General features: G+C 45.6%; 1 protein-coding gene across 2 annotated transcripts in view; it reads right to left on the minus strand.

Annotated features, from left to right (window-relative positions):
* The window catches only part of akt3a (v-akt murine thymoma viral oncogene homolog 3a), a 92,305-nt gene that overhangs the window by 16,918 nt on the left and 63,155 nt on the right, over positions 1 to 12,232 (minus strand). Inside the window, exons 5-9 of one of the 2 annotated variants that reach the window (XM_033979378.2) lie at positions 11,877 to 12,021; positions 9,851 to 9,982; positions 9,318 to 9,383; positions 7,058 to 7,126; positions 1,840 to 1,962 (exon numbers count right to left, since the gene is read on the minus strand). In XM_033979378.2, the coding sequence (XP_033835269.1) occupies positions 1,840 to 1,962; positions 7,058 to 7,126; positions 9,318 to 9,383; positions 9,851 to 9,982; positions 11,877 to 12,021 (535 nt within the window). The remainder of the gene's footprint in view (positions 1 to 1,839; positions 1,963 to 7,057; positions 7,127 to 9,317; positions 9,384 to 9,850; positions 9,983 to 11,876; positions 12,022 to 12,232) is intronic. The other variant, XM_055227098.1, reaches the window with a different exon arrangement.

Here is a 12,232-nt window from a genome sequence, read left to right on the forward strand (position 1 = left end):
CCACAGGGGGCACTAGAGGCATTTAAAGGCAAATAAACGTCACGCTTTTGTTTCACTATGGGCTGTTTTGGTTTCGTTTCTTGGCTGGTGAGACTTTCTGGGGCCGAGGCCAGAGGCAGGGCACCTCTGTCCTCGGCCTCGTCCCAAATCGCAAACAAATACACATTTTCTCATCGCGTCGTCTCTTTTTTTTTGTCATTAGCTCGAGATTCAAAAAAGAAACAGAACACACTCGAACAAATACTGTTTATGCGAGTAATAATAATCAAGTTAAAGACGTAAAGAGGACGTTTTTGTTAAGAAAGACAATCCATCTCTGAACAGGAATCGTCATTTATCTCCCGTTTATAACTCCATCCTCAGACCCAAAGCAAACAAAGGAAACAAAGAGAACAATGGTGCTAGTCAGGATGCTAACAAGTGTGAGATCATCCATTAGCGGCCTGAATGATTACACTAAACATGACCTAGGCACAGTTCATTAGATCGAGCCGAACAAACAAACTATAAACAAACAGGTGTGTTAGCTTCAGCGTCGTTAGCTCGTCCTAATACGGCGGTGTCCAGCAGGAATCTGACCAGAACTGAAGAAGCGGCCAAACGTTTTTGTCCAGTTACAAATTTGAAATGTTCTTTTACGATGCTAATCATTAGCAAAAGCCAAAGTTAAATCTGTCAACTGGACAAAATGTTGTATGAGTGAAGACGTTCGGCCGCTTCTTCAGTTCTGGTCAGATTTCTGCTGGACACTGCCTTATATCTGTCTGAAGGAGGAGCTAACGACGCTGAAGCTAACGCACCTGTTTGTTTAGTTTTTGTTTCTTGGCGAGGGCTAATGAACTGTGCCTCGGTCGTGTTTAGCATAATCATTCAGGCCCCTAATGGAGGATCTCACACCTATTAGCATACTGGCTATTAGCATACTGGCTATTAGCATCCCGAACTGAAGAAGCGCCTTGGACGAGCAGCCAAACGTCTTCACTCTTACAACTTTCTGCCCAGTTACAGATTTGACTTTGGCTTTTACTCTGTATTTGTAAAAGTGGAATAAAGTCTTAGCTCCTAAAATGTTTGAGAGTAAAAGTCACAAACAAACGTAGATTTTCTTTTTACAAATGTTTCACTCAACAGAACAGAAAACTGTGAAACAGGGATGAGGAGGATGAGGAGTGGGGAGAGACATTCAGACGTTCATATTGTTGGAGCTGAGGGATCATTCTCACAATATAAAGATATGTGGCCGACCTCTGACCTCTGACCCCATGACCCCTAGTTTAGTCCTAGTTTAGTCCTGGTTTAGTCCTGGTTTAGTCCTGGTTTAGTCCTGGTTTAGACCCAGTTTAGACCTAGTTTAGTCCTGGTTTAGTCCTGGTTTAGACCCAGTTTAGACCTAGTTTAGTCCTGGTCCTGGTTTAGTCCCAGTTTAGTCCTGATTTAGTCCTGGTTTAGACCTAGTTTAATCCTAGTTTAGTCCTGGTTTAGTCCTAGTTTAGTCCTGGTTTAGTCCTAGTTTAGTCCTGGTCCTGGTTTAGACCTGGTTTTGTCCTAGTTTTGTCCTGGTTTAGTCCTGGTTTAGTCCTAGTTTAGTCCTGGTTTAGTCCTAGTTTAGTCCTAGTTTAGTCCTAGTTTAGTCCTGGTTTAGTCCTGGTCCTAGTTTAGTCCTGGTTTAGACCTAGTTTAGACCTAATTTAGACCTAGTTTAGTCCTAGTTTAGTCCCAGTTTAGTCCCAGTTTAGTCCTAGTTTAGTCCCAGTTTAGTCCTAGTGTAGTCCTGGTTCAGTCCCAGTTTAGTCCTGATTTAGCTCTGGCCCCATGACCCCGTGACCTCTGACCTCTCACCTTCAGGTCTCTGTACACTATCTTGGTCGAGTGCAGATAGTCCAGCGCAGACACGATCTCGGCGCCGTAGAATCGCGTTCGTTCCTCGGAGAAAACTCTCTCTCTGGACAAATGGAAAAACAGCTGCGGAGAGAGAGAAGAGAGGAAGACGAGGGACGAGGGGACAGGACGAACGGCAGAGGGAGGGGGACAGAGGAAGAGCAGAGGAAGAGCAGAGGGAGGGGGACAGAGGAAGAGCAGAGGAAGAGCAGAGGGAGGGGGACAGAGGAAGAGCAGAGGGAGGGGGACAGAGGAAGAGCAGAGGGAGAGCAGAGGGAGGGGGACAGAGGAAGAGCAGAGGGAGGGGGACAGAGGAAGAGCAGAGGGAGGGGGACAGAGGAAGAGCAGAGGGAGGGGGACAGAGGAAGAGCAGAGGGAGGGGGACAGAGAAAGAGCAGAGGGAGGGGGACAGAGGAAGAGCAGAGGGAGGGGGACAGAGGAAGAGCAGAGGGAGGGGGACAGAGGAAGAGCAGAGGGAGGGGGACAGAGGAAGAGCAGAGGGAGGGGGACAGAGGAAGAGCAGAGGGAGGGGGACAGAGGAAGAGCAGAGGGAGGGAGACAGAGGAAGAGCAGAGGGAGGGAGACAGAGGAAGAGCAGAGGGAGAGCAGAGGGAGGGGGACAGAGGAAGAGCAGAGGAAGAGCAGAGGGAGGGGGACAGCGGGGACAGCGCAGCAATAATTACTGATTTATTGGAGGAAATTAGCAAAACACAAACTGGCCGCCCGCACCATATTGAGATGATAGATAGCGGAGGGGCGGCGTCGGGAAGAGGGGGGGCGTCTCGGAGGAGGGAGGGGCGGCGGCGCGCGGCAGCTGGCGCCTCATCCGGCACATATACCTCTCCGCCGCTACCCTCTGGGCGGCGTTGGCACCGTCCTGAGCGGAGTTTGGTGACACGGCCAAATCAACGGTTTAATCAAAACACTAGTCAAGTTAAAGAGACGCCCCCCTCAGAAAGATTAGACCTGGTTTAGACCTGGTTTAGTCCTGGTTTAGACCTGGTTTAGACCTGGTTTAGTCCTGGTTTAGACCTGGTTTAGACCTGGTTTAGACCTGGTTTAGACCTGGTTTAGACCTGGTTTAGTCCTGGTGTAGACCTGGTTTAGACCTGGTTTAGACCTGGTTTAGACCTGGTTTAGACCTGGTTTAGACCTGGTTCAGTCCTGGTTTAGACCTGGTTTAGACCTGGTTTAGACCTGGTTCAGTCCTGGTTTAGACCTGGTTTAGACCTGGTTTAGACCTGGTTTAGACCTGGTTTAGACCTGGTTTAGTCCTGGTTTAGACCTGGTTTAGACCTGGTTTAGTCCTGGTTTAGTCCTGGTTTAGTCTTGGTTTAGTCCTGGTTTAGTCCTGGTTTACTCCTGGTTTAGTCCCGGTTTAGTCCCGGTTTAGTCCCGGTTTAGTCCTGGTTTAGTCTTGGTTTAGACCTGGTTTAGTCCCGGTTTAGTCCCGGTTTAGTCCCGATTTAGTCCTGATTTAGTCTTGGTTTAGTCCCGGTTTAGTCCCGGTTTAGTCCCGGTTTAGACCCGGTTTAGACCTGGTTTAGACCTGGTTTAGTCCTGGTTTAGTCCTGGTTTAGTCCTGGTTTAGTCCTGGTTTAGGTGTATTAAATCACATTTTCCATCAGTGGATGAAGTTCTCCTCCATTTTGTTACTTAAGTAAAAGTATCACATCAGATTTCAGAGCAACAAAATACTCAAGTAAAAGTATCACATGAAAAAATCTACTTAAGCAAAAGTATTAAAGTACCCATTTAAAATGTACTTAAAGAGTAAAAAGTGAAAGTATTTTTGAATCAATCATTTCTTTCTGTTATTTTTTTATTAGTTTTTTCTCAAATTCTGAACATGTTAAACTAAACCTCAGCGTTTTCAGCAGGTCTCACACAAAAATAAAAATACTTTTACTTTTCAGTCCAGTTAAAAAAAATGTAGTGGAGTAGAAAGTACAGATACTGCTCTTAAATGTACTGAAGTAAAAGTAAAAAGTACACTCTGTAAAATGTAGCACCGTATTACACTATTTTCTGTTTCCTCGGCACACACAGACCTGGAGTCGTGTTTTTGTTTCATTCACATGTTTAACACACAAACCCTGCAGATTTAGGCTGAGTTCTTCTCTCAAACTGAAAACGCTCTGTCCCACCTTGTGATGTCATCATGTGGTGATACAGGAAGTGCTCCACTGTGTTTTTAAACTCCACACACCTTCATTTATAGAATCATTTGTTTAGTAATTTCAGTCCCAGAATCTCGACTGAACTAAAGGTAAAAGGAGCTGTTCACTTGAAAACTACCACTTAATGACATCACAAGGTGGAGCAGAGCGTTTTGAAGTTTGTAGATGTTACAGACTAATAATAAAGTGTGTGAATGAAACAAAACAAACTCCATGTCTGTTTTTGAGGAGGAAACAACATTAGAACACGACTTAAACCTCAGAAGAGTCAGTTTTGCGTAATATCGACCCTTAAAGTAAAGTACAGATACTTAAAACTTTTACTTAAGTACAGTACTTTAATACTTCTACTTTGTTAGATTTGTGTCGTCTTGGCTCAGATGTGAACATGTCAAACTGTACTTCAGCTAAAACACCTCCACGTTTGAAGTTTCCAGCCTCCGTCCCTCGTGTCTCTCGCCGCTCCCTCCCTCCCTCCGTCCCTCGCCGCTCCCTCCCTCCCTCCGTCATCCAGCTGCAGGCGGCCATGACACCCGCCCGCCGTGCCGCATGAGTCAAGTTGTACAAATTACCCGTGAGACCTGGGGACGCGCACCTCTCCATTATTCCAGCGCCGGTTTGCATATGGCGGCTGGAGTGATGCGTGCGGACCGCCGCTCTCAGATGGAGGGAGGTAACACGACAGGTGGGCTTCATCAGTGCACTGGCAGCTGCGACTGTGGCAGCTCCGTAATGGGGTGTGTGACTACGAGAGTGTGTGTCCAGAATGTGTCCAGTAAAAAGTGTGTGTGTGTGTGTGTGTGTGTCAGCAGCGTGCGTTGGTGTGTGCGTTTGTGTGTTTGTGTGTCAGCAGCGTGCGTTTGTGTGTGTGTACGTGTGTGTGTGTGTGTGTTAGCAGCATGCGTTGGGGTGTGTACGTGTGTGTTAGCGGCGAGTGTGTGTGTATGTATGTGTGTGTGTGTCAGCGGCGTGCGTTGGGGTGTGGGGGTGTACGTGTGTGTGTGTGTGTTAGCGGCGTGCGTTTCTGTGTGTGTTTGTGTGTTAGCGGCGTGCGTGCGTAGGGGTGTGTGTGTGTGTGTGTGTGTCAGCGGCATGCGTGTGTGTGTGTATACTTGTGTGGGGGTGTACGTGTGTGTGTGTAAGCAGCGTGTGTGTGTATGTATGTGTGTGTCAGCGGCGTGCGTCTGTGTGTGTGTCAGCGGCGTGTATTTGTGTGTGTATACTTGTGCGTGTGTGTGTGTTAGCGGCATTTCTGTGTTTGTGTGTGTATACTTGTGTGTGTGTGCGTGTGTGCATGGGGGTGTACGTGTGTGTGTGTCAGCGGTGTATGTGTGTGTCAGCGGCGTGCGTTTGTGTGTGTATACTTGTGTGTGTGTGTGTGCGTGCGTTCTGCTGTTGTGGGCCGTGTGTCTTTCCTCGTGCCAGCTCTGGCTCAACTGTCTCGGAGTTACAGGGGGGGGAGGGGGGGGGAGGGGGGGGAGCAGGTGACAGCGACTCCCAGGGAATAAACCAAGATTGCGAAAACGTCCCGATTAAAAATCTGAGAAATGGAAAAGCTGGAGATTCCAAACTCATTTAGTTTGGGAGCGTCGTCCTGGCCGGATCTGCCCCATAGGTGTGTTCATAAATAGATTGAAGCGGAGACACACGAGGCGGCGTTTGGTGATTTTTGAGTTTTAGGAGCAAACAAACGGAAACTTTACACTGATCTGTCTGAACGATTCTGCAGAAATAGATAAAAAACAAATTACTACAACTAGAAATCTGAAATTCTGTCTTTTAAAGGTCCATGTTACACTGACTCTGATCTGTTTTAACGTTTCCTCGTCACACACAAACCTGCAGATTTAGGCTGAAAACACTCTGTTCCACCTTGTGATGTCATCATGTGGTGATACAGGAAGTGCTCCGCTGTGTTTTTAAACTCCACACACCTTCATTTCTAGAATCATTTGGATCATTTCAGCTTTGAATCTCAACTAAACTAACGGTAAAAGGGGCTGTTCACTTGAAAACTACCACTTTATGACATCACAAGGTGGAACGGATTGAAACAGATGGATTGAATCGCATAAAATTTGCTAAATTCTTTATCAAAATCACTACATTTGACACTTTCATTGTTCCAAAAACCTCTGCACAATACTTTTACTTTTTACTCTGTGTCAAACTCAAGGCCCGTGGGCAAAATGTGGCCCGACACGTCATTTTATGTGGCCCGCGACAAAGTAAATTAAAAGGTATGACTCTTAAAACTTCAGTTCATCAGGAGATACAGTTACACAGACAGTTTTTAATATCTGTGCAAATCCATGTGTGATATTTGAAACTTGAATAATCAGAATCAGACTTTTTATTGCCGTTATCAGTGAACAAACTAGGAACTTTCTTTGTCGATAAAGTGCAACATAAAACACTGAATAAGAACAAATATGGGCATAAAGTTAAAAAAGATACGCTTAAAAATACTATCTACTTTAGAGATACTTGTATACAACACGGCAACAAGTAATAAATATAGAAGTTTAAAAAGTAGCTGCATTTATTTTACATTTGGTTAAATTTAGTCACATTTATCTTACAGTTACATCTGACCTTTGACCTTTTTGTTGATGAAAATGAGTTTGACGCCTCTGCTTTAAGTACACAGAAAACATAAATAATATAACTTAAGTAGAGTAGTAAGTTTCATGTGATACTTTTACTTTTACAGAGCATTTTTTTGGTTGTTTTTTTGTTTTTTTTGTCAAACGTGTGAATGAAACAAAACACCAGGTCTGTTTTTGAAGAGGAAACAACATCAGAGCGACTCAAACCTCGTAAAAGTCCATTTTGTGTGACGTAGGACCTTTAAAAATACGCCACAAAAGTCGTAGTACACGTAGTTGAGTGTAGATTTGAGTGTAATCGTCGTCCCCGTTTCGTCGCTGCGGTTCAACTGACAAAACTCCCGGCGCTTAAGGTTTTTTTTCGCACGCGGCGCCGGAGCGTGTTCTTACCTCTCCCCCGTTTACGTACTCCATAACGAAGCAGAGCCGGTCTTTTGTCTGGAACGAGTACTTGAGCGACTGCAACGACAAACACACAACAATAACACAACAATAACACAACAATAACACACACTCCGAACATGTGAAGCGGCATCAAAACAAACCCGACGCGTCACGTGACCTCGCATTGTTTTAAATCCAGACAAACGTAGATGTTTTGATGCCAATTTCCCTCGACAAAACAACTTTGCGTTTCGGGTTCGCGGGGCACGAGTCCGGGGCGACCTGAATAGAACCAATTGTCGTGTTTCAATTTCGTCGAGTTTTCGTAATTTAGCCGTGAATGAGCGAGCGATTTGGCCCCCAGCAGGCCGCCTTTTTCCTCGCCTTTTCTCGCCTTTTCTGGGGTCTAAGTAAACGCGACGGGAGCGGGCAAAACATGATCATTCATAACTCGGCGGCGCGAGCTTGTGTCGGTTATTAAAGATCGGAGTACGCGTGTTGTGAAGCGGCGAAACAAAAGCGCAGTTGTACAGGGGTCTCTTTGTGGCTGCAGGTGTGGTATGAGGCGCGAACTCTGATGTGAGCGGTAATTATTCTCCGAACGGCGAGCGTGTGTGCGTGCGTTCGTGTGTGTGCGTTTGTGTCCGTGTGCGCGGCGAGGAGCAGCTAGCCAACAGATGCGCTCCTTAATGTAGAACAATAGTGTGTGAAACGCTTAATTAGCCCTGGGAGACGCCGTACGTATAGATCAGCGCGACGGCAGCCGGGAAAAAAGGGGCGGGGCGACTTTACAGATGTGCGATCAGAGAGAGCGTTTCAAAAATGTTTAAGGAGTTTAACGGAAAGATTCTAGGCTGAAAAATTGAGTTTTCAGAGGTTTTCATCGTGTTCTAGTAGTTTTCTTGGCGTTCGCCGTCCCGGGGTTGTGTTTGGACTGATTCGTGTTTGAGTTTAAGCTTTAATCGGTTGTTTTTAAGACGCCGTTTTGTCGATCTAACCGCGTTTAACCTCCACCTGGACACGCCCACTGTGACACGCCCACACCCATCTCCTCGTTCTTGTATCCTCTCTCCTTTCCTCTCTCGTCTCCTCTCTCCTCTCTCGTCTCCTCTCTCCTTTCCTCTCTCGTCTCCTCTCTCCTCTCTCGTCTCCTCTCTCCTTTCCTCTCTCGTCTCCTCTCTCCTTTCCTCTCTCGTCTCCTCTCTCCTCTCTCGTCTCCTCTCTCCTCTCTCGTCTCCTCTCTCCTTTCCTCTCTCGTCTCCTCTCTCCTCTCTCGTCTCCTCTCTTCTTTCCTCTCTCGTCTCCTCTCGTCTCCTCTCTTCTTTCCTCTCTCGTCTCCTCTCTCGTCTCCTCTCTTCTTTCCTCTCTCGTCTCCTCTCTCGTCTCCTCTCTCGTCTCCTCTCTCGTCTCCTCTCTCGTCTCCTCTCTCGTCTCCTCTCTCGTCTCCTCTCTCGTCTCCTCTCTCGTCTCCTCTCTCGTCTCCTCTCTCGTCTCCTCTCTCCTCTCTCGTCTCCTCTCTTCTTTCCTCTCGTCTCCTCTCTTCTTTCCTCTCTCGTCTCCTCTCCTCTTTCCTCTCTCGTCTCCTCTCCTCTTTCCTCTCTCGTCTCCTCTCCTCTTTCCTCTCTCGTCTCCTCTCCTCTTTCCTCTCTCGTCTCCTCTCTCGTCTCCTCTCTCATCTCCTCTCTCCTTTCCTCTCTTTCCTCTCTCGTCTCCTCTCTCGTCTCCTCTCTCGTCTCCTCTCTCGTCTCCTCTCTTGTCTCCTCTCTCGTCTCCTCTCGTCTCCTCTCTCCTTTCCTCTCTCGTCTCCTCTCTCGTCTCCTCTCTCGTCTCCTCTCTCGTCTCCTCTCTCGTCTCCTCTCTCGTCTCCTCTCATGACTGTGTCGTCCTCACTTCCTTCTCCAGTTTTATTTTCTTAATCGTTGATACTCGTTGATTCTGCAGCGTCGCGTCGTCATTTTGGTCCAAATGTAAAAAACTCTCTGCTCTAGTGCGACGTGCGTCTGTCCATAGGGGGCGCTGCAGCTCCACGCCTCTTTACTGTGACGACGTTTACGGCGACGTCAGCTCCATTGGACACTGCAGTTTTTTAACTTGAAATGAGCGGATTTGTTTGTTTTATTAAGTCGTTTCAGATGAATATTGTGATTTAAAATGTGTAAATTATAACAGAGATGAGAACCATAGAGACACAAGCTCAGTAGGGTGGATTTAATCGCTGAACTCGATCGACTGTAACGACACGTGTTTGAGTTTTTTTGATACTCACGGTGAGAAACGGATGCCTGGTGTTCTTCAGTACTCTACTTTCTGTGAGCGTGTGCGCCACTTCATCCTGTTTGAGATAAAAATTTGAATTTAAATTAAAAAAAACGTTCAAACATGGCCCTCGGAAGGAAAAAAATCCAACTGATACTCTGCAGTGACGTCACGCTGGGGGTGATCTACATGTATGTCTATGGCAGAATGTTCAGCAGTTACCGAAAAAGTTTTAAGATCTGTCTGAAAACTCGAGAAAAAACAAAACAGAATGGATTCAAACGGCACATTTTCAGGAGTTTTACATAAAAAAAGTGAACGGTGACTGTGAAAAACTGTTGGCTAATGCTAATGCTAATGCTAACTAGCTTGTGACTGTGATGTAATTTGAGAGGAACTTGTTTAACGGCACAAACCAGTTCACCTGTTGTAGTTCTTTCTGGTCGGATTGTGTTAAAACAAACCTCAGATTAAACTAACAGAGCTTCAGACAGAGCAGTGCCTACAGTTAGCGTCACCAAATCGACACCGAACCGCGCGCACCTTGGCGATGATGACTTCTTTCTTCAGGATCTTCATGGCGTAGTACTTCCCGCTGGCCTTCTCTCGGACCAGGATGACTTTGCCGAACGTTCCTTTACCGAGAAGCTTCAGGTAATCGAAGTCGCTCATCGTCTACGAAACAAACGCCACAAAAAAACACAGACAGGCTAGCAGTTATAGCGGCTAATGTGGAGCAGAGGGAGTGTCATAGCAACCAGAGAGCCAATCCAGAGCGAGGCTGTTGAAGATAAGGAAAGGAGTTCGAAAGAAGACGCCGGATTTGTCTGTTATTAATGTTCATATCTTGATTTACAGACACAATAGTGAAATAAAAACCCCAGGATCATGTAGAGGGTTAATACGAACATTTAAGACCAGAATGAGTCTGAAATAACAACATTTAAAAAAAAAAAACTCAAAATAACAAAAAAAAGAAAAAAAACAAGCCTCAAAATAACCAAAAAAAAAGAAAAAAAAATCAAAATAACCCCCCCCAAAAAAACTAAAAAAAAACTCTAAATAGAATTTAAAAAATAAATAAATAAATAAAAACTCAAAATAGCTCCAATGGAAAAAAAAATTTAAAACATAAACTAAAAAAACTATATATATAACAAAAAAAGAAAAAAAACAGGATCACGTAGAGGGTCAATATGAACATTTAAGACCAAAATGATGAGTCTGACAGCAGTCCCCCTCTCTCCCTCTCCTCCTTTCCTGTTCTCCTCTCCTCTCTGTCCTCCTCCTTCTCTCCATCTCTCCTCTTCTCATCTCCTCTGTCCTCTCCTCCTCTCTGTCCTCTCCGTCCTCCTCCTTCTCTCCATCTCTCCTCCTCTCCTCTCCTCCTCTCGTCCTCGCCCGCTCTCCTCCTCCTCCTCTCCTTGCCTGTCCCTCTCTTCTTTCTTTCCTCCTTTCCCTTTCTCCTCTTCTCCTCTGAAGCAGCAGTTACAGAGGAGCCACGTTTTTTCAACAGAAAGTGAATTGGAGCCAGAGTCAATGGAGCAGGAAGCGCGCTCACGATCACTTCCTGCTCATGATCACTTCCTGTTTGACCTGTGCAGTTATTTATCTATTTATTTATCTATTTATTTATTTTAATGTTGCATAGAGACCGTTTAACCCTTTAAGGCCTGAGCACATTATAGACCATTATCGCTCGTCTAGACTTTTATTCTTTTTTAGCCATAAAATCACGTTAAAGGAAGTATCAGCCTGTACTTTTACCGTTTTTCACACAACCATCTCTATTTTACACATCCATCCTTATTTTTCCTTTGACGCGTTGAGTAACTGCGCTCTGATTGGTCGTCTTCGAGGGCGACGTGAGCACATGACCGTGATGACAGTAACATATTTAAAGAGCCTCATGCCTCCGCTTTGAGACGCCATTTGGATTTACATGAAGCACAATCGGCTGCGGAGTTACGGTGATGGAAAGTCAACAACCGCGAGGCTAACGGCGGCGATAGCATCCGACGCTAAAGGTCCTATATTACGTGAAAGTGACTCTCGTGAGCTTTAATCCATGATCTAACGCTGTTTCCTCCTCAAAAACAGACCTGGAGTTGTGTTTTGTTTCATTTATTATTAGTCTGTAACATCTCCAAAGCTCAAAACGCTCTGTTCCACCTCGTGATGTCATCAAGTGGTAGTTTTCAACAGGTTTTAACAGCTCCTTTTACCTTTAGTTCCTTATAAATCAGCAATTCCAGAAGCTAAAATGATCCAAATGACTCTAGAAATGAAGGTGTGTGGAGTTTAAAAACACAGCGGAGCACTTCCTGTATCACATGATGACATCACAAGGTGGAACGGAGTGTTTTCAGATTGACAGAAGAGCGTAAATCTGCAGGTTTGTGCGTTAAATGTGTAAATGAAAAAAAAAAAACAACACAACTCCAGGTCTGTTTTTTCACGAGGAAACGACATATTTTTCTCGTTTAAATTCCCGCAAACGTCACTTTAACGGCGGCGTCTTTACAAACTGAATCGCCATCGCCCGGTTCCGTCACGTTTGTCGCGTTACCTTGCGTTTGTGGTGCGTGGTGGAGATGTCCATTTCCTCCTCCACCATGTTGTCGATGTTGGAGGTGGGGCTGCACTGGATCCGTTCTTCTTCTTGTCTCTGGAGCTTGTCGGCCACCGTCTGAATGGCGTCCGTCCACTCGTCCCTGCGTCACACAACCACACGTTTCTCAGATTAAAACCGTCGCCGTTTCAGCCGATTCCTGACGTCAAAACACGGAAAACGGCTTTTATTTCCCCAAAACTAAAATAATCCCTCAAGTAACGACAGAGCAGCAAGTTCAAACATTATGAGACTTTCTAGGACAATTAGGATCCGGAAATTGTGTCATGACGTGCGATTTGTGCGATTTGTGC

This window comes from Periophthalmus magnuspinnatus, chromosome 15 (assembly GCF_009829125.3).
Source record: "Periophthalmus magnuspinnatus isolate fPerMag1 chromosome 15, fPerMag1.2.pri, whole genome shotgun sequence".
Taxonomy (NCBI): Eukaryota; Metazoa; Chordata; class Actinopteri; order Gobiiformes; family Gobiidae; genus Periophthalmus; species Periophthalmus magnuspinnatus.